Raw genomic sequence first — 22,169 nt, forward strand, 5'->3', positions numbered from 1 at the left:
AATACTGTGAGTTGGAAAAGTTGTATATAAGTGTTTGGTAAACTAGATTATTAGATAGCTGTTAAATACAGAATGACCAAAATAGGTATCATATGTATTTAACTAATTTTGTTTGAATAAATTTATACATATTAACATATTTATAATTATTTTTTATTTTATTAAAAATAATAATGATTTTTTATAATATTTAATTCTTTTAATATATACGTATAATAAAATGATTAATTAAATTTTAAAAAATAAAACATCAACATAAATATTGTCTATTTTTAAATTATTATAAATTTTGATCATAACAAATAATTTAAATTTAGTCAATTTGATACGACAAAATACAAAACTTAAATAAAATAAAATAGATAAGAATATAGTTTAATTATATCTCATTAAACTTGCAGCAACCAGATCTCTAGTATTGTCCATTTCATTTAAATTTGAAGCTCTAGCTGTCTCATCTTCATCTTCAATATTAGTTTGATCTTCTACACAATAATATGGATTATCTCTAATTTTCTCAAAATGTCGATCACGTTTTGCATGCCTTCGAATGTAATTATGCAAGGTTATTGATGCAATCACTATTTTCACTTGCTTCTGATATGGATAACTAGGCATATCTCTTAATATTTTCCATCTTTTCTTCCATACTCCAAAAGTTCTTTCAATAACACTTCGAAGAGAAGAATGTGCCTGGTTGAATACCTCTTTATAACCAGTAGGTTTGCTACCTCGTTGAAATTGTGGTAGACGGTATCTTTGGCCTTTATATGGTCCTAAAAAACCTGTAATTTGTGGGTATCCCGCATCCACTAAATAATATTTTCCTGTCAAATAAAATATAAAAATATAATTACAAAATTATAAAGACTTTAATATTTTATAAATGTGTTTAGATGACAACCTTGGGGAGATTTTGGAAAATTTGAAGTTGAATCACGTAAAGCTGTATAGAAAATTCTTGTATCATGAGCAGAACTTTCCCACCCAGCATATGCATATATAAATTGCATATCAAAATTACATATTGCCATGACATTCTGAGTTGGTATCCCTTTTCTACCAACAAATGGTACTTGATCTTCAGGTGGAATTACAGCATTCACATGTACACCGTCTATTGCGCTAATACAGTTCTAGAAAAAAAATACAAGATTATAAAAATATACTCTAGTTAGAAAAAAAATTATTAAAAAATTGTATAATTTTAAAGTATGACTTACCTTAAAATGAGGCATATATCTAGAATCTTTCAATATCTCTTCAGGAACATCTTTAAATTCTGGGTCTGGTGGTTTTAATACATCTACACTCATATGACATAAAACATCTAAAACCTTGTTGAAATATCGACTAACTGTCTCGCCTGAGTGTTGGAATCGCTCTTGTGTTAATCGGTTTCCAGCACCGTGACCTAATGTAAATAAAAACATGCCTAATATCTCAAGAGCACACATTCTCTTTGAACCCTTAAATCCATAATTAGCTTCCAATTCATAGCATAATTTAATGAAAACATCTTTCTCCATCCTAAACATGCTATAACATCTACTTTCATTTCCTTTTAATATTTCCATCAACCACATATGACCAGTTTGAGAAGAATTCATACAAGGTGTCTTTTCAATATATGTTGTATAATAATGTTGAACAAAGTATGTAGCTATAGACGCCGATTGTAACTCAATCTCCTCATCCGTGTCTGCCATTATTTCTAATTTAAAATAAACCTGTGTATATTACAGAGTATATAAAATACATGTCAAATAGCCATAAAGTCTTCATAACAAATGCAAGTGAAAAACATAATAAAGCATATTTATATTAAATAGTGACAACACCAAGTCTTGAGAGCAATTTAAAAAAAAAGTCTGTAAAGAAATAACATAATAAACATATACTAACATCATAACACAAAGTTTAGAAAATAAATACTACTACTACTATAAGTCATAGTATTATAATTATCCCAGAGTATGCTCATTCTTGAGCCAAGTAAGCATCAACTCAGGTTCTTCCAATGAAGCAAACATCTCTCTCTTCTCTTTCATGATAAACAAGCGAGTTGCAAATAAATACAAGCTGCTCCCTTTCTCAATTCCAGGCAAAGAATTTAAAATTTTCATAACTTCGGTAATACTATTCTCCTTTCTAGCTGTTTCAATATTTCTACTCCTTGTCTCCACAGCATCAGCAAGGCGACCAATTTGTTCAAATATCATTAAAGGCCCTGTCTTCTTCATTTTTCCTTTTCCATGTTTCATTGCTTTATTTTGTTTCTCAAGTGGCTCGGCTAATCTCTTGTTATTTTTCTCTCTAAGAAATCTATCAGTATTAGGCATCTCTAGATCATCGTCACTACTCTCAAGTTGTTCATGTAAGGTTTCAATATTGTTAAAAGGTTTTTCAGACTCAGATGGAATTATTCCGGATGAAGGTGTCCAAGCATACTCTCCTGTAGCAACAGTGTTCATGAAAATCCTATCTAATTTTTCCTCTACCTCTGGTTCAATTCCCCGAATGCGAAACTTTGCAGCATCGGGATGACTCTACAAAAAAAATTTGTTAATTAAATGTAACATTTATGAAAAAAAAAAGTCTTTTAGTTTCATATAAATATTTAACAAGATTATAATGTACCTGTAATTTAGTATTCCACCAATCTTCAGTTGCATCAATTGTATTCTTTTTTATATTCCATCCTAAGCCAGTTTCTTTTCCCTTGAGTTGCTTCCAAAGCTTCCATTCATTTTTTAATCCATCCCACTTATTTTTCTATTGTGGTCTAGTGTAATCTCTTCCAATTGCTTTCTTCATATTTGTAATCAAGTTTACATATCCAACTTTATCTAAATAAGTAGTAGGACGATGCCCATCATCAACCTCTTTGATACAGAAGTCTAAGAAAAAATTCAAACTCTCTGAATTCCATATTGCTTTACTTCTTGGTACGTCACTCTTGGTGCAAATATTATTTTCATTTTCCATCTAATAAAAGTGAAATGATAAGTATAAAAAAAATACAAAAGTAAAATGATGTATCCATATACGCAACAACTCTTATCAATCACTACCATCTATGTAAAACTAAATAATTCAACTAAAGTTCAACATATCCAACTTCAAGACTATTCTTAAAGAATCCCTTGGGAGAAGATAAAACACACACATATGTACATTCATATACATGTAAAAAAGGTTACTATAAATCAACTTTTGAAGTGAGAAAATTAAGTAAAAATAAAAGAACTAAAAAGATATTTTTGTTATGTATATGGCAACCATAAATGATTCATCTTTGAATGTAAAAATTGTATTTTTAATGTCCACTTCTCGGCTGAGAGAGCAGACAACCATAAATGAAATTATTTTAATTATAGATATTGTTAGACAAAATATATCTCCTTTATATTGTTTATTTCACTCAAAATAAAAAGATAGAAATCTAATCTAGTTTTTGTATTAAAAAAGCATATCTATTCTTTCATGGTAATTCTTATTCTTTATTATTAAAGTTTATTTAGAAAAAAGATTAAAAAAAAAAAAGGTTGTGTACTCTCTCTCTGTGTCGTACTCTATTGGCACCCATCACTCTGTATTTTTCTTGGTCAATCACAAAGGCTCCTTTTTCAGTCAGTGTTAAATATTCAACTCTACATATGACTTTAATTCTCTCAGTGTTGAATATAACTCTATATACGACTTTAATTCTCTCTCTCTCTCTCTCTCTCTCTCTCTCTCTCTCTCTCTCTCTCTCTCTCTCTCTCTCCTCTGCGTCCTACTCTATATATCCATTAGAAACAAAAAAAATCTCTCTCCTCTGCGTCGTACTCTATATATCCATTAGAAACAAAAAAAACCAAATGCACTCTATATATCCATTAGAAACAAAAAAGGAAATGCATCAAAATAAACCATTAAACAAGTCCAACCCATATATATATATATACACACAAATATACTGGTATGAAGAAGATCGAATAACCCAGTATCACAGAAACAATATTCAAACCACTGTACAAATATATATATATATAATGCCCTTTAATAAATCTGTGTTTAATATAGCATTCAAAAAAAAAGTTAGAGAAATACCTTGACTTGATTGTGCTGGAGTTTTTGACAGAGAAGTGTAGTCCGTGAGGAAGAAGGAAGAAGAAATGGCGAGGCAAGATGAAGAAGATTTAACGATTGAAAAAGAAGACCTAATAATTCTAATTTAAATGAGGGTATTTTGGTCCAAAAAAAATATCATTAAACCACAATTTCAGCTTCCCGTATAAGCTAAAATCTCAAAGTTGGTGTGGACTAACTTTGATAAAAAGCTATAATTTTAACCTAAATTCCTAAAAAAGCTATTTTTTTTATTTTACCAAACACTTTTTAGTCAATAGCTTTTTTAAAAAGTGCTGTGGGCTTTTCAAAAAGCCATTCCAAACGGGGCCTTAGTGTCATTGTCTTATCTTTTGAACATTATATATGTGTTTGATTTGGAACCTAATAATCGGTATGTCTGAATTAGCTATGTAATAGTTAGGAATGATGGATGCTAAGTATTATTTTGGGTATTTATGACTTATTAAATTTAACTGTTTGGTGATTACATAACTGTTGAGATATTATTGTTCTATGTATAATGATAAATGATCATGCTTTTATCACTAATATTTATATATATAATTATAGGAGTTATTTAATTATTTTAACTTAAAATTACAGTACTATTTAATATAAACTAAATTATCATTTATAAAGACTATTTTTCAACAATAATCAAAATTTGACATTAGACTAACCAAGTTATGGATATTACAAATCTTGCACACAACAAGAGTCGTGATATTAACTCCCAAGAACCCAGAGCTTAGAACAAGAGCTTGAATGCTCTCAATCAAGCCATCACATTAATCACGTATATGTAATGTTGAAAGTGGTATTGAATTAGATCGATCACTCTTTTCTGTGGATTTGATAAATTTCTTTATTATTATTATTATTATTATTATTATTATTATTATTATTATTGTTGTTGTTGTTGTTGTTTTTACTTGAAAATTGTCTTCTTCTTTTTACAACTAATGTGGAAAATATTAGGTAAATAATAATCATTCTTTCAAACCAAAAAAAAAATTACAAAATTATATATTTTTACATATGCCCCACTAATGCATAATACTACAATATATATTGGGAAAAAAAACTTCAATCTTGAATAATATGAATCAAGATCCACAAACACATTTGGATCTCTTGTAGCTTTTTTGAGAAGACGAACTATACAAAAAACTATAACATAACATGAATGACAATTAATCATAATACAAATTATTATTAGAACAAAACGATACCTAAGAAAAGTGCCAAAGAAAAGATGGCATAAATGAATAGACCAGAAGGTCGTTTTCCATTAATGACCGCCGATGATGAAACGCCTCGAGGTCCGGTATAATAAACTCCTCTATTGCCGCCGCTGACACCACCACTTACACCTCCACTTTTACCGCCATCACCACCACTTCCACCTCCTTTACTACCGCGACTTGCACCACCTCCTTTACCGCCGCTGCTGCCACCACCCCTTGTACCTCCTTTACCGCCGCTGCTGCCACCACCACTTGCACCTCCTTTACTGCCACCGCCGCTGCTGCCACCACCACTTACACCTCCTTTACTGCCACCGCCGCCACCGCCGCTTGCACCTCCACTACTGCCACCACCTCTACCGCCACCGCCACCGCCACCGCCTGCACCTCCACTACTGCCACCACCTCTACCGCCACCGCCACCACCTCCGCCACCACCACCACCGCCACCAGGCCTGACGTATGTCCGAAGCTTATGATGATGAGCTTCGAATGAAGTAAGAACATTATGATCGGTTTTTAATGGTGGTGGTGGTGATGATGATATGTTTTGTGTTCCATGATTATGTTCATTTGTGTCCAAACCACCTTGGTGAGCTGAAGTTGGAAGAGAAAATTGAAATAGTAATAATACTAAGACAACAATAATCATAGAGAAACAAACAGAGGATTTCATCTCAGATGATAATTATTATTACTATAGTAAAGAAAATATTTGGAATTATATTGTCATCAATATATTGAGCTATATATAAACTTTTTGATGACTACTTGTATTCTAATTTTTGTATTTATAATTAATGTAAGCTAGTAGCAAGAACCGAAGCTGGAAAGAAAGTACATGATATTATTAGACAGAAAGATTGGATTTATTATATATACGAGTGGCGGTGGCGTGGTCAAATTGTATTAATTTATATCAGTCAAGGGTTTATATGGACATTACACGGCATTAACATGATTATGGTGATATTGTAAAACTTGATTTTTTTTCTCGTCCATTGGTATTTGAATGTTTGAATTACAAAACATAACATATATAGGAGAACTACTATATATAATTTATTAAATAAAACTATTTTAATTAGCATTGTTTTATTAGAATTACTACAATTTTAATATAAATATATTTTATTTTTTAAACTAAATTAATAAATAAATAAATGATTAAAACGTGTCATATGAGATTACAAAAGAGTTACTTTTAGTTTTTAAAGTGAATAAAAGTTTATTAATTATAATAACATAATAAGTAAAAAAATGTCTTATTAAGAAAGTGTGACTAATATAGAATGTAAACGATTGATTTTATCAATTTTGTCAAACAGAATATTTTTATTAAAATATTATAAAATAAATAATTAAAGTTATTATATTTTTATAAATATTAGTATTTTATTATTTAATTAAAACAGAACATACAAAATTGGAATTGTATTTTTGATCAACCCACGAACACGGTTATTTCATCTTTTGCTAATATTGGCAAAATTTTGTACACGAACAAGTAGGCTAGACCTGATAAATTAAAGAAAAAGTAGTTTGGCCAGAGAAATATCCAATCAATATATATCCTCATATTGATCGATTGAATATTTTTCTGAGACTTGGCACTTTGGTATTTTAAAAATACATACGTATACGGTACCTATATATTAATTAATTATTGGCTGTATATATATATATATATATATATATCTATATATATACACAAAACAATAAATTAGTGGGTCTACCGATTGGCAAGGAAAAGAGGAGGGAATTCTTCTTCTGAGTAGAACCGCGGCATTGTACAACTACTATTTTTTTAAAATAAAAAAGTAATAAGTATAATGAATTATTACTATTAATTAATGTATGATGATATGAATATCATAGACTATTATTTACTCGCGCAATGAAACAATAGAAAACTATTACATTCATTCAAACACTTGTTAAGTAAGTTTACAATTAACATCTTTTGTCGAAGAAACCGACTTATTTGAAAAACATCCCAATAATAATTAAAAAAAAACAAAGTAAAAACTAGAACAAAACGACACCAAGGAAAAGAATGAAACAAAATAAGATATGAATAAAAGCTGGTCGTCGTCCTTCGGCGGAGGATCTCCTACTCCCACGACTACCACCTCTGAAAACCAGTCCGACAAGACTACCGAGGATACCTTTTCTTCGCACGAAAACTCGAGGCTTTCGAGCTAGTTCTACTGACGTAAAAATATCTTTGGGTTTTGGTGACAATAATATTTGTTTTCCATGATGATCACCATGCATTACTTTTGGGCCCAAGACTACACCTTGATGAGCTGAACTTGGATGTGATTCAGATAATATTATTATTAAGAGTACTACAAAAAGAGAAAACCACACAAAACGTTTCATCTCGGACAAGTTTTTGATATAGGAGAGAATTATGGAATACTACGTAGTAGTAGTTCCAAGTTTATTGATTGTCTTATTATACCATATCGAATGAGCGAAGTATATGACTTCTATTTATATTATGATTGGAGATTGAATAATGTATTAATCATAGGAGGGATTGTTGTATTGGGACCATGAGGAACTGAGCTGAAATCAATATAAAATAGCATGAAAAGTGGAAACTAACGTGGGTTTTCAGAGCTACATATGATTAAGGTAGGCACGTAACACTAATTATTTATTGACCCATCATCAGCAGCATCCATTAGTCAAAATTAATTTTATGGGGGACTTGATCCTAATATTATATATCAAACAACCTAGGTATGACTTTTATTTATAATATGATAAGAGTGAGAAGGTTGAATATAATATAAGAAGGTCAAATCTCAATTAAAAAAAAAAAAGTCATTCATCTAAGGAGACCCTTTGGTTATTCTCTTTTGCACTTTCTATATTTTGATGATACGTGTCAGAAAGTTTTTTAGTTTTATTAAAATTATGCCACTACATTTATTTCATTTTTCTATATATTAAAAAAAATCATTTAAAAAAAACATTCAGCTATATATTCATTATTATGCTTACATTAATATTATATCTCTTGCTAATAATGTATCTGAAGAAAATTTTAAAAATTAAAATTATACTTAGTAAAAAAATCATCACTTAGTACACATATAATAAGTCATAAAAAAAACCAATTACATATAAATTAAGTCTTGAATCACCATTCACATTTTTTTTCAACAAAAACAAAAATCATATTTTACAAATGTATTATATATACAATATATGTATGTATATATATTTACAAATGATGAGTATGCACTAGATAATATGACTTATTGATTTATTTATGTTTAATTATATCTTATTATATGTAGCTGATTGTTATTATTTACATGATTTTTTTTATAAAATTTAATTTTTGAATATAAAGTAATAAGTATTATTTAATGGTGGTATAATTGAATAAAATTAAAATATCATGACTAATTATATTATAAAAATAGACATTTTAAAAGATGAGACGTATCGTTAAAATATAAAAAAAGTGCAAAGAGAGTAACCAAAACAGTCTCCTTAGCATTCATCATAATATAATGCTAAATTTTGTTGCTATGTTATATTTTAGTAAGTAAAAAATACTATTTTAATATAAAGTTAAAAAGATATGTCAAATTTAGGTTATGTTAAAAATTGTGTTAAATTTAATACAAAATGTTTTGTTGACAAATCAAAATGTACAAATATTTAGTATAATAATAAAATATTATATATTTTTATTAAATGCTTATTAAAATTGATCAAGAAATCATTTTTTTATATTTTTTATTTTAAACATAATGAATAATATTGAATTTTATTGCTTTCATTTTTCAAGTAACATATAGTAATTGTGCATTGGAGCATAAAATAAATATTATGTCAAATAAAAAATTTAATCACTTTTTAATTTGAATTTGAAATTAACACTTGCATTATATATGGTCCCAAGAGAGTCCAACATTTTAGAGACAAATCTTTTTGGAACTATAAAGTATTCATTAGAGACGAAAATTAAATAAAATTGGCACTGAACAAAATTATATACGAATTTATTTTGTTTATAATTTTTTGCTTCTTTTTTCCGACACTAATGTGTTTTAGATACAAAAATTTTAGAAACACCACTTACTCGTTTTTAACCAAAAAATAATCATTTACATGCCCAAGCCATTCTCTATGTGACAACCTTTAGAATTCAAAACATTTTGGTTTAGTGAAAAATCAATAATAATGATCGGGTTAAAAAAACCTTAGGATGCAAATAAGATATAATAATTGCCAACAAAGTTTATTAGTACCAAACTAATTTGCATTTTTCATTAAATAAAACTTAGATTCTTCTTCAATTCTTCAGTAAACAAAGGACAACAAATTTATTTGGGAATAAAGGAAAAAGTCGTGGAATCAAGAAAGAAGAAAGTCAGAGCACACGCAAACTAATATAAATTATGATAAACTAACATAACACGATAATGTTTTAAACTATCAAGTCGTCCACAAGCAGGCTGGAACTAAAAACTCAAGCCGTCTGATAGCTCAGCCCAATCAAGTGGCCCAATCCCTTTGGACCCCATATATCTATTCAGCACCAAGTAAAAGAAGGGAAAAGTTGAAAACTACCCATTTTTAGGAGCGGTTAACTAAAATTAGACACTAAATATATTTAGTTGAACTTTACCCATTATTATCATGAAATTTCTCAAATTACCCTTATTTGAGCACATGATTCTAAGTGTTGTTGTAATGTGTATTATATGTGTCATATTATAGTTAAATTATAAATACATTCTAGTGAAAATTATATATTATATGGGAATTTTAATAGATTGTGCAAAAATATGGCTTTTTTTCAAGAAAAGTTAATCTATGGCTTTTATTGTTTTAATTTCACTTTTATGGGTTTAGTTTCCCATATTTTTGTATAAAAGTTTGTTTATGCCATATTTTCACTCTTAATCAAGTTTTATGAATTTTGAAGGGTATGTTTGTAATTTGATTATTTTTTTTAGCTTATTTGATTATTTTTTTATATTAATTTTATATAACTATTTTTATATTAAATTTTTCCATAGTTGTTTTGCTATTTTTTTTTTTTGTAATATGAATTGTGTTTATTATTTTTTTTTATTTATTGTAAACATTTTTTTTCTTTTTGTTTAGGTTGTACGTTTTTTTTTTTAAACCTGAGTAAGGTAACCAATTACTTATTTAATTTTTCAAAGTTATGTAAAAAAAATCCTACAGCTAGTTTAAATAACATTTATCTAGAGGGGTAACCAATTACTTGTTTGTGTTTTTCATATTTATGTAAAAAAATAATCTTAGAGGTTAAATAACATGTATCAGGAGGGGTAACCAGTTACAGTGCGATTAGTAACTTACTGCCATAAGAGGGGTAACCAGTTATCATAAGAGGTTGACGAGTCACTCATATTAGAAATGATAAAAAAACATCACATTTGAAGGAAAAAAAAGAAGAAGAGTAAGTATGATTTAGTAACCTAGGTAACCAGTTACCATATAGAACCCAGAAATATACACACACATCAGAATGTGAATGTAACCAGTTACCTCCTAAAATATATAAACAAACAACGTGAAGGTAACCAGTTACCACAGATCTCAAGACAGAAAAAAAAAACCAATCTGACCACGAACCAACCTCCTCCCTCGCCTCCGACCACTTACCTCCAAATTGAACCAAAGAAGTAGTATTTTCCATACCTATAATATTTTGTAAATTTTTAAGTGGTTAATTGGGTGTAACTGGTGAAGGTAACTGGTTACTTTAGTCTGCAATTAAATACGTCATTGAAAAACTTAATTGGAAAATATAACAGTTTTTCAAGGTAACTGGTTACTTTGTTGTTACTGAATGTTTTGATAATTAGAATTCAGACCAATATCAAATGTTTTTTTATTGCAAAGACAAAGTTGAATCTAAAAACAACGGAGCCATGACATAGAGGCAGAGCAAAAACGACCCCACAAATCGAAGCATTTTTATAAATATTTAAAAAAAGGTGTATTACACAAGATTGTAGAAAGACTAGAGGGAATTTTGAAGGTTCGTAGCTTGGATTTTCCTGAGAAAATCAGCTAAAGAGTGACAAATGGAAAATTACAAAAAGTGCTTTAACGAGAAGAAAATATTAGGAAAATGAGAGAGAACAGCGATTCGGGTTACAAGATTTGGGAATAATTAGAAAAAAGGAAAAGTGCAAAACAAATCAATGGAGTATTTGATTAAAGATTATATGCGGTGTATAGATGTGCAAAATGCTCCAAATAGAAAATCCAAAAAGGGAAGATGCATTAATACAAATTAATTCAATACAGAAACCAAGAGGCAATCAAGAAAGAAAGCTGTTTAGCAACATAGACATATTTACAAGAAAAGATTCAGAACTTGAAAAAGAATAATAAAGAAAAAACATGTGAGCTTTTGAGCTTGGTTCTGAGCTCTAATGGCGGCTGGAGTTGCTGGAGGAGATGGGTGTTCTTGCTAAAAAAAAAAATTCTGTTGGGGATGTTTTTGATCGAGTCAAAATTTCAGCATTGTAGTATTTGGATGTTTAATTACAATACTACCCTCCTTAATGGATGATTTGTTTGTTTATTTTTTATTTTTTAATGTGGGATAACTTTTCCCATATTCTGATTTTTTGTAGTTAAATTTTTCCATACAAAATAAGTAAAGTTTAATTACCATATTTTTGCACATTGATGGCTAAAAAGCCATATTTTTTAAAAATCCCCTACATTCTAATTGTAGTGTTTAAGGAGAAAAAAAAACATGTAATTGAAGGGGTATAATGAGTACATCAATTGAAAATTTGGGTACTAAAATAAAAGTTAAAAATAGTGAGTAAAAATTAAATTGTATCATTTAAAATGGGTACAGGATCTAATTTCCACGTAAAAGAATGGATGAAAGACCCAGCCAAGATGTGAGTACAACTCAACCCAATGAAGTTCATAACAGCAAAGATGAGGGAGTTAACAAAGAAGACACCAGCAGTGGGAAGAAGAAAGCGCGTAACAGAAGGGTGCGAGTGAAACCATATTGGCAGAGAGATTTCGTTATGCTCTTGGTGCATTGAGGAGGATAGAAGACCTTGTAACCAATTCTGTTATTGCCTAAGGAATTGTGTAGTGAATATAAATAGTTTTTTCTTGTAATCAATGAGGTTTATCTGGTATTTGAATGAAATAGTAAAGTTGCTTTGGGAGATTTGCTCTATCTCGAAGAGAGCCTTAACATCACTGGTGCTTTCATTGATTTTCTTCACCATGAAGAACGACGAAATTGCAGCTCTGTTGCAGGCTTTGGATCTCAAATGGGAGCAGCTGAGTCTTAGATGGAGAATTTCAAGCTGCTTTTGGAGCAGCACACGACGAAGACGGAAGAGAAACTCGCTCAGGTGTCTCGCTCATCGTCGTCGGCTACTGGGGGTGAAGGAAGTACTGTGCGCGACTCTGGTCGCTCGGGAGGAAGACGACCCGATGCTAAGACTGACAACAGGGATTTGAACTCCATTCTCAAAACTCTGAGAGTCTAGGTTTGATGGCTCTAATGTGGACGATTGGGTTTACAAGATCAACAAATTCTTTGATCTTCATCGCGTCAAACCGTCAATGTGACTCTCTGTGGTTCCCTTCTATTTGGATGGAGCACCATCCACGTGGTTTCAATGGATGGAGAAAGGAGGAGCATTTTCTAATTGGGAGTCATTTCTCAGGGCATTGCAGCTGCGTTTCGAGACTTTGATTTACAACGATCCAATGGGGCGTATCTCAAAACTAACCCAAACTGGTAGTGTCTACCTACAGTGCTGAATTTGAGTCCCTCATGCCTCGGACTACAGGAGTTCAAGAATCGATGTTCTTGAATTTTTTCATATGGGGACTAAAGCTAGAAATTAGAAGGGAGCTTTTGATGATGAAGCCAAGTGATCTTGTTGATGCTATGGCGAAGGCGCAACTGTTTGAAGATCGACACGATGATTTGGCGAGACATAGTCATTTTGATAGTGGGAAATCTGGTTGGTCACCATGTACGATCACGCATCATCAAGGGTCAGTAGCTCCAGCACCGTCGACGTTCAAACAAAGCTCAGCCATGCAAGGGTCTTCAGGACCGAAATCTACTGTCTCAGGTACTCAATAACTCCTTATTAAGAAACTTTCTCTTGCTGAAATGAAGGATCATAGAGATAGAGGTGTTTGTTTCACTTGTGATGAGAAATTCAATTACGGTCATAAATGTAAAAACCGAATGCTTATTTTATGTGGAAAAAAGGGTGATGACTTTGAAACTGTTAGAGAGACTGAATTGCAGGAATATGAGGAAGCAACAGAGGATGAGGTGAGCCTCAACTCTCTCTAATTCAATGAATCTGAGGATCTTTCATATCATGGCGAAACACGGGTCCGAAGTTTTGGAGGCCCTTATCGACACGGGCAGCAATAACAACTTCATTCAAGAAGCTTTAGTGACTAAACTGAACCTGACTTGTGAGGGTACAAAAAGGTTCAAGGTGTATATGGGTAATGGTAATTTTTCGCTTTGTTCTAAAATTTGCAAAGGAGTTGAATTGATTTTGCAGGACCATAGCTTCGTGGTGGATCTATTTGTGCTTCCCATTTGCGAACTGGATGTGGTTTTGGGGATGCAATGGTTGCAAACCTTAGGACCATGTGTACATGATCACAAGGCACTCACTATGGAGTTTACTTGGCAGGGTAATGTAGTGAAACTAGCTGGTTCTACTGATGTCTCTCCACACCAGCTCTCATACACCCAGTTTCATGCTCTCTTGCGGGAAGGGGAAGTGCAAGGGCTATATAAATTGTCTGATGCTCTAGGGGACGACATCCCAGGAAATACGGAATTGACAGAAAGGGTTTTCCTGAAGGGGGAAGGCGTGTGTTGAGTGAGTTTTCTGAAGTGTTTTCCGAGCCCACACAGCTACCCCCTTATCGTGGTGTTGACCACATAATTTGTTTGCGACGAGGCTCTACTCAAGTGAATGTGAGGCCATATCGATACCCCTATTTTTAGAAAGATGTGATTGAGAAGCTTGTAAAGGAAATGAGTGACATGGGGTTTATTCAGCCTAGTGCTAGCCCATACTCCTCACCCGTGTTGTTGGTTAAAAAGAAAGATGGGTCGTGGCGATTTTGTATTGATTATCGAGCACTCAATGGGATTGCCGTCAAGGACAGGTTCCAATACCGACTATAGACGAGCTTCTAGATGAGTTGGGTATTGCTGAGATTTTTTCGAAATTGGATCTTCGGGTTGGCTATCATTAAATTCGAGTGGATCGCAGGGATGTCCACAAGACAGCTTTTCGCACTCACGAAGGGCACTATGAGTTTGGCGTCATGCCCTTCGACCTCACTAATGCACCTTCAACGTTTCAGGCAGCGATGAACCAATTGTTTTGACCTCATTTACGACACTTTGTCATTGTTTTTTTTTTTACGACATCCTGATATATAGCAACACGATGGAAGATCATCTCCACAACCTCCGTTTAGTGCTACAATTACTCAGGGAGCATAGTTTTTTTGCCAAGGTCAGCAAGTGTCATTTCTTCCAGCGCAATATTGAATACCTTGGTCACTTGGTTTCTTCGCAGGGAGTTAAATTCGACCCTTCAAAGATTGTTTCCATGGTTGAGTGGCCAGTACTGAAGAACCTAAAGCAACTATGGGGTTTCCTCGAGCTCACGGGATACTATCGAAGATTCGTGGTGCAATATGCTACCATAGCTGCCCCACTTAGGATAATTTTAAATGGACATTTGAAGATGCTTTGGCTTTTGAGAAGCTTAAAAGGGCAATGACTGAGACCCCAGTATTGCGCCTACCTGATTTCTCAAAAGAATTTATAGTGGAGACTGATGCTTCATGTGTGGGCATTGGAGGGGTGTTGATGCAAGAAGGTCATCCTGTAGCTTTTTTCAGCAAAAAACTTGGGCCACAGTTTGCAGGAGCATCCACATACAGTAGAGAAATGTGTGCTATTATTGAGGTTGTGACCAAATGGAGGCAGTATTTGTTGGGCTGCCATTTCACCATTCGCACAAACCATAAAAGTCTCAAAAAGTTGTTGACTCAAGTCATTCAAAACCCTGAACAGCAGCAGTTTCTCTGTAAGCTTCTAGGATTCCAATTTTCCATAGAATACAAAGTCGGCACATCTAATTCAGCAGCCGATGCTCTGTCAAGGCTACATGAAGGGGTCTTGTCATCCTTATATATGGCAATCAACTCATGGTGTTTTGATTTCTTGGAGACCTTGCGGCAAGAAAATATCACATGTCCGGATCTTCGAAGTTTGCATACTCATCTTAAAAAAAAAAATTGGATGTTGAAGTATACTCAGTCCGTGAGGGAATATTGTATTATTGACACAAGTTTTACATCAGTGAGCATTCTAAGTTGAAGTCTCAACTTCTACAAGAGTTTCATGTGTCGCCGAGTAGGGGCCACGCAGGTGTGGAAAGGACTTATTTGCGACTGAGGGCAAAAAAATTATGGCGGAAAATGTGTAAAGAGGTGCAACAATATGTTCAAGCTTGCTTAATGTGTCAAACCGTGAAGTATTTCCCTACGGCTCCTTATGGGCTGCTCCAACCATTGGATATTCCCGAGCGTGTATGGGAGGATTTGGCAATGGATTTTATTGTATGGCTGCCAACCTCAAACGAGGTCACAAATATTTTGGTCGTCATCGATCGTTTCACTAAGTACACTTATTTTGGAGCATTGCCGAACCACTACTCAGCTACAAAGGTTGTTGAAATTTTTACTAATATGGTGATTCGTTTACATGGGTTGCCTCGTACCATTGTCTCAGATCGAGACCCCATATTTACGAGTGTGTTTCGGAAGAAGCTATTTGAGTTGATGGACACTAAACTCAAGATGAGCTCAGCGTACCACCCTCAAACAGAGGTTACAAACCGTTATTTAGAGTAGTATCTTCGAGCTTTTACGACAGAAAATCCCAAACAATGAAGTAGATTTTTATCTTGGGCGTAATATCACTACAACACCAGCTTTCATTCTTCGATTGGAATGACTCCATTTCAGGCTGTGTATGGCCAGACACCACCAACAGTCCCTACCTATACAAAAGGGGCTACGCATATTCAAGCAGTGGAGGAAGACCTTCTTTCCAAAGATGATATTCTACAACAGCTGAACACAACCTGTAGCAAGCTCAAAATCGGATGAGGTAGCAAGCTAATAAGAAGAGGAGGGATATAGAGTTTAAGTTGGGTGATTTGGTGCTAGTTAAGCTCCAACCGTATCAGCAAACGACAGTCGCTAATCGCTTAAATTTGAAGTTACGTCGCAGGTACTTTGGCCTTTTTGAAGCGATTGCTAGAGTTGGTCAAGTGGCGTACACGCTCAAACTCCCTCAAGGTAGCTGTATACACCCCACATTCCATGTGTCCCTGCTCAAGCCTTATCATGGGGCAACACCACTGAAGTATTTTCCCATGCTGGATCTGAGTATTGCAAAACGTCCAATTATGACACCCTTGGCGATTTTAGCTACGCACTCTCAAAACATACACGGTAAGGAGGCACAACAAGTACTTGTTCAATGGACCTTGAGTTCCTCGGAGGATGCTACTTGGGAAGACTTCACGATTTGGCCAACCATGAGGACAAGGTTGTTTTCACGGAGAGGGCAGTGATAGCTCAGCCCAATCAAGTGGCCCAATTCCTTTGGACCCCATATCTACTCAGCACCAAGTAAAAGAGTGGATGAAAGACCCAGCCCAAGATGTGAGTACAACTCAACCCAATGAAGTTCATAACAGCAAAGATAGGGAGTTAACGAAGAAGACACCAGCATTGGGAAGAAGAAAGCGTGTAACAGAAGAGTGCGCATGAAACCATATTGGCTGAGAGATTTCGTTATGCTCTTGGTGCGTTGAGGAGGAGAGAAGACCTTGTAACCAATTCTATTATTGCCTAAGGAATTGTGTAGTGAGTATAAATATTTTTTTCTTGTAAACAATGAGGTTTGAATGAAATAGTAAAGTTGCTTTGGGAGATTTGCTCTATCTCAAAGAAAGCCTTACCATCACCGGATGCTTCTTCATGTAAAGAAAATTCAACACGTACTCAATGAAAAGAGAGGAACCAAATCCAAGGTATTTAAACCTTCTATTAATTGTTCTATTTTTCTTTTTCTTTTTTCGTTAATCACCATGAGCCAATGCAAGATTCAAGATTCCTATAACATAAAACCCATTAATAAATATACATTTCTTAGTGATTCTTCAAAAGCTTTGTGATTTCGTGCTCTGTTATTAAGAAAGAACAAAATATGAACCCAAAATAATTTCGATCATTTTTAACAAATTTATGATAGTTTTGTCCAGAAGGTATATTTTCTAGGAAAATATTGAAAGGTGAGTGTTTCAAACTCGAGGCTGTTGAATCAAATATCTCGGTTGCTAAAGGTACACAAGTTTTTGAATGAATGCTATAAGTACAGTACAGAAATTGAAACTCTTAAAAGAGGTTTGGTCAGCAACTTATACGTGATACGTCGCAAATTTTGAATCAATCCAAATTACCAGCAGTATATGGGAAAAGAATTTACGATAATTGAATCAGATTTCTTTTTTTTTATTATTTTTTTCTTTTTCTTATTTTTATTATTTCTAAATGGCAAAAAAAACATCTTTTATTACAGCACTCAGCATAGCAACTTAACAAGAATCTCTGGCTTAAGTTTCTGGAGTAATGAAACCTGGCTAACCTTTTTAGACAATTCTCCTGTGACTCGGTCAATATACAACACGTATAACCCATTCCTGTTTTCCAATAGTTCTAACGCTTTCCGTGCATTACAAATGGACACCACCCACTCTTCAAAGAGCACTGCAACAAAATTATGGTTCATTATTTCTCAGGTAATGAAAAGTACATATGTATGTGACATGTATATTACACTTCATTTCTTGGTGCAAAGTGAGTATAAGAATAAACATGATCGGCTAGGATACATACTCTTGTCAAAGCCTTCATCTTTCGACCACATTGAAAGGTAATCTGATATCAAAAACTCAATAAGCTGAATCCTGTTGATTCCATATAAACAGATTAGATGCAACATTAAAGACAATTTAGAATCTCTAATTTATAAGCTACAGTAGAGGAAAAAATGAGAAAACATTAGTCATGACTAAAATGAGCCAAACATGTAGGCTTTTACTCATTTTGTTAGAAAGCAAAATATAGTAAATTGAGGCGTTTAGCATTAAGGGGCCCTAAGGCCACTAATCCTCGATCTGTCCCTGCCTAATTGTAAAATCATTTCGGAAGCTCGTATTGAAGCTAGATATGTATGTGTGGCAAAAAACTTGGATTTTAATCACTAAAATCAATGCTAATGCGTTTCAACCTCTTAATGCCAAACTTAAAGACTTATGAACTGTCCGTATTATCATTGTTGTGGTTTCACTTAATTACTTACATTATGAACATGCATTCATGCCAATGGTGAAAAGCGGCATCAAATGGATCTGCGAAAAGTATACTCTCTGCAAGTACAGAGAGTGTTTGAGAAACTGAAAGCATTGCTCGTTGTCCAATGTAGGACTCACTTCCAAGCTTGCGGATCAAGTGTTGAACATAAAACTGGGAATCCATGCTGCTATTGCTTGACTCTGAGAAAAAGATTAATTAGTGAAGGCCATTACAAAGTTATTTTGCAGGCTATCTAAGAAACTTTCTCCGAACAAGTTCATCGCAATCTCTACACTAATCTCCTATGTTTTTAAAGATTTGAACTACAAGAGAGACGTTACCATTTTCTGGGGAACACATCCTTTTGACCAATCGTGTAACTAAGCTGCTGATATATCCTTCTACACATTCCATGTTCTTTGCCGTTGTTAACAAATTTTTCAATGTAGCTTCACATGGAAACAAAAAATCACCCTAGTTAGAAAATAGACAACTAGTACAATGATACATATAGGCTACAAATAAAATGCGACCATCCCTTTTATGGAATATCCTTAATCTTCTACCAGAACAACCAGAAGAAAAGAGCAAGACAGCAGCTTCGATGAAGATAAACACGAGTATAGAATCAGTCAGAGCAACATATTATCGGCTACAATAGCTTATAATATTGAGTTCTATGAAAGCAAACGAACTATTATTTCATGGATAATATCCTACAAACCAGAACAAAGAAGGTAACTCATATAATTCCTTAGAAGTTTGATGAATGAACAATGTATCAACACTAGACAACCATAGTGGTTCTTCCTACCAAAACAAAATAAGCTAAAAAGAAAAGGCAAAAGAAGCACTTTCGCAACCTAAAATGAAGTCCACAGCTTGGTGCGACCAATTCGCAAAATTTACATCCTCCACCTGAAATTACAATGTCCAAAAATTTTGAAATTAAAAAATATAAGATCATATACAAACAGAGACAAAAAACAAATTGCAAACAGTCAGCAGAGTAAAATATAATTGAAGCTTTCAAGTTTATGGTAATACAATCTAACCGGAGAAACAGTTTCACAGAGTTCCACAAGAAAATCAATTGCAGCTTTAAGCTGCTCCAGTTCATTTTCATTGTCAAGCTCTGCGCTCAAAAGCATTAGACACACAAATTATGCGAAAACCATACACTGTAGTTAGAAACAAAAATAACAAACTTTAATCAACAAAATAAATTCAAGCTTAATTATAATTAATTATAAACCTGATAAAAGCAACCTCTGAAGAGAACCACCGCCTGTTCTTCTTCTTCTTCGTTCCTTGAATCTTACTGAAAATAAATAATTATAATTATAACAAATCAATAATGAAATGAAGTCAATAGCTTTGAAGTGTGTTAATAACGAACCTTGCCGAAGAAACCTCCGACGCAACACGTCGTTGAATCGACGATCGGAGCCATCTGTGACTGATTTAGGGCTCATTTTCCCCAATTGATCAAAGAAATAGCACTTGCAAGCGGCACTTTGCGGAAACAAATCGCATTGCGAAACATCTGAAACCAAACAAATTTAAAAAGATAATCATGATGATGATGATGAAAAAGCAGAGAGAAAGAGCGAAAATAGCAGGAATATGACCTTCGGCTAGTTTCAGATCTTCTCTGAGTCTCAAAAGCTCTTGCTTTCGCTCCTTTGCCTATATCTCCACCATTGCAGCAGCTCAATTAGGCTCTGTGGGCCTCAAAAATTTGGAGAGAGAAAAGAAAAACGAAAAAATAAGATATGTCCGCAGTTGATAAAAGGTATTTTAAACTTCCTTAGATCGAATCCGGTGTCAATAAACCGTAGGAAGAAAGATGTCTGTTAACAATTTTCCTTAACTGTCTCACCAACCAAACAGGACAGACCATAAAAGTAAGGATCGATTTCGAAAGAAATAAACCTTTCGCTTCCATCGGAGAACGTCAGAATCGGATGCGGAAGGATTAGGCGGCGGGTTTGGGACAAAGAACTTGGATCGGAGAAGAGAAATGGCTAACGCCATTCGCAGCTTCGGATCTTCCCCCTCTGCATTATCTGCCACTTCGCTTTCACTTGCCATTCCCTCTCTAGAAAATTATCGCGGGAAATTGTAAATTTGTTTCAACGTCTATCATATACTTTCCAATTAACCCTTGATGCTCAACGAAACGACAGGTTTGTTTCTTCGTTTGCTGATGTCGTAATACTGAAAGGGACATTTTCTTTGTCGTTTTGGGTGCTAATAAGAAATTCTGTTTGTCGTTCAAGAAAAAAACGACTTCAAGTAGTTGAGAAATCCCCATTATCGTGATTACAAACGACATATCCATTAGCGCTCAAAAAACTATGGGTTAATTTTACTAATGGCCTCCAAATTATATAATTATACCATTTCAACCCCTAATTAAACATTGCAACAAGATTGCTCTTAAGAAAAAGAAATAATGTCTAATTACAAGGCCAAAACCATTTGTAAAGTTAATTGCTTTATTTTATATAATATTGTTTTCCTCTAAATCTCTTTTTTTTAATACTAAATTAATTAATTTTTAAGTCTATTGCATCGGTTTATGTTGGCAATGAATATGTTCATACTTCATATAGAGAAATTCGGTGTCCACTAGCGTAAATGGTGCAGAATTTTGCTTTCATTTTTTGGTTATTTTTGTTCATTGAAGACAGCGTTTGTGTTGCGCCATGTAACAAGATATTAGTTAGATATTGTTTAGTCAGTATAAACAATCAACGGCATGTCGTTTAACTTATCCATACTGAAAAACGACATGAAAATAGACCACTTCACTCTGTATTAGTAGCGGCGTCATCTACTTTTCTCAAGCCAAATGAGAATATGACATGAACTCAGAAGCGTAACTCGTCAAATGAAGGCAACCCACCACCAAAACTATACTAAAAACAATGACTTTACCAGTAAAATTGCTAGAGATACTTTATTCTTCTTTAAAAATTTGCTGTATCAAGCAATCAATTCACACTAGGCAACTAAACCCATCAAAATTTTATCAAAATCAACTCAGCCCTAGAGTATATGGAGCGTCAAGAAACCAATCAACACTAGGCAACTAAACCCATCAGCATTTCTTCTTAAATCAACTCAGCTATATATCAAATGCAGTGTCAAGCAATCTATTCACACTAGGGCAACTAAACACTTCAAAATTTTATCAAAATCAACTCAGCTCTATAGCATATGCAGTGTCAAGCAATGTAACCCATCAAAATTTCATTAAAATAAACTCAGCTCTATAGTGTACGCATGGTCAAGATACCAATTCACATTAGGAAT

At 33.5% G+C, this 22,169-nt stretch overlaps 2 protein-coding genes across 2 annotated transcripts; both read right to left on the bottom strand.

The window, feature by feature from the left end:
• Positions 1–375: 375 nt before the first annotated feature.
• Positions 376–1,709, bottom strand: LOC133785861 (protein ALP1-like). The gene is made up of 3 exons (XM_062225079.1): positions 1,224–1,709; positions 905–1,136; positions 376–827 (listed from the first exon to the last, which is right to left on the bottom strand). The coding sequence occupies exons 1-3, from the start codon at positions 1,707–1,709 to the stop codon at positions 376–378; spliced, it is 1,170 nt and encodes a 389-aa protein (XP_062081063.1).
• A 16,265-nt stretch (positions 1,710–17,974) lies between these two features.
• On the bottom strand, positions 17,975–22,005 carry LOC133782974 (protein MULTIPOLAR SPINDLE 1). Its single transcript, XM_062222465.1, has 10 exons — positions 20,784–22,005; positions 20,480–20,537; positions 20,248–20,394; positions 20,104–20,169; positions 19,904–19,983; positions 19,712–19,766; positions 19,190–19,297; positions 18,856–19,048; positions 18,390–18,460; positions 17,975–18,260 (listed from the first exon to the last, which is right to left on the bottom strand). The coding sequence occupies exons 1-10, from the start codon at positions 20,940–20,942 to the stop codon at positions 18,076–18,078; spliced, it is 1,122 nt and encodes a 373-aa protein (XP_062078449.1). The 5' UTR covers positions 20,943–22,005; the 3' UTR covers positions 17,975–18,075.
• Between the last annotated feature and the right edge of the window lie 164 nt (positions 22,006–22,169).

The sequence above is a fragment of the Humulus lupulus genome, chromosome 6, assembly GCF_963169125.1.
Source record: "Humulus lupulus chromosome 6, drHumLupu1.1, whole genome shotgun sequence".
NCBI lineage: Eukaryota > Viridiplantae > Streptophyta > Magnoliopsida > Rosales > Cannabaceae > Humulus > Humulus lupulus.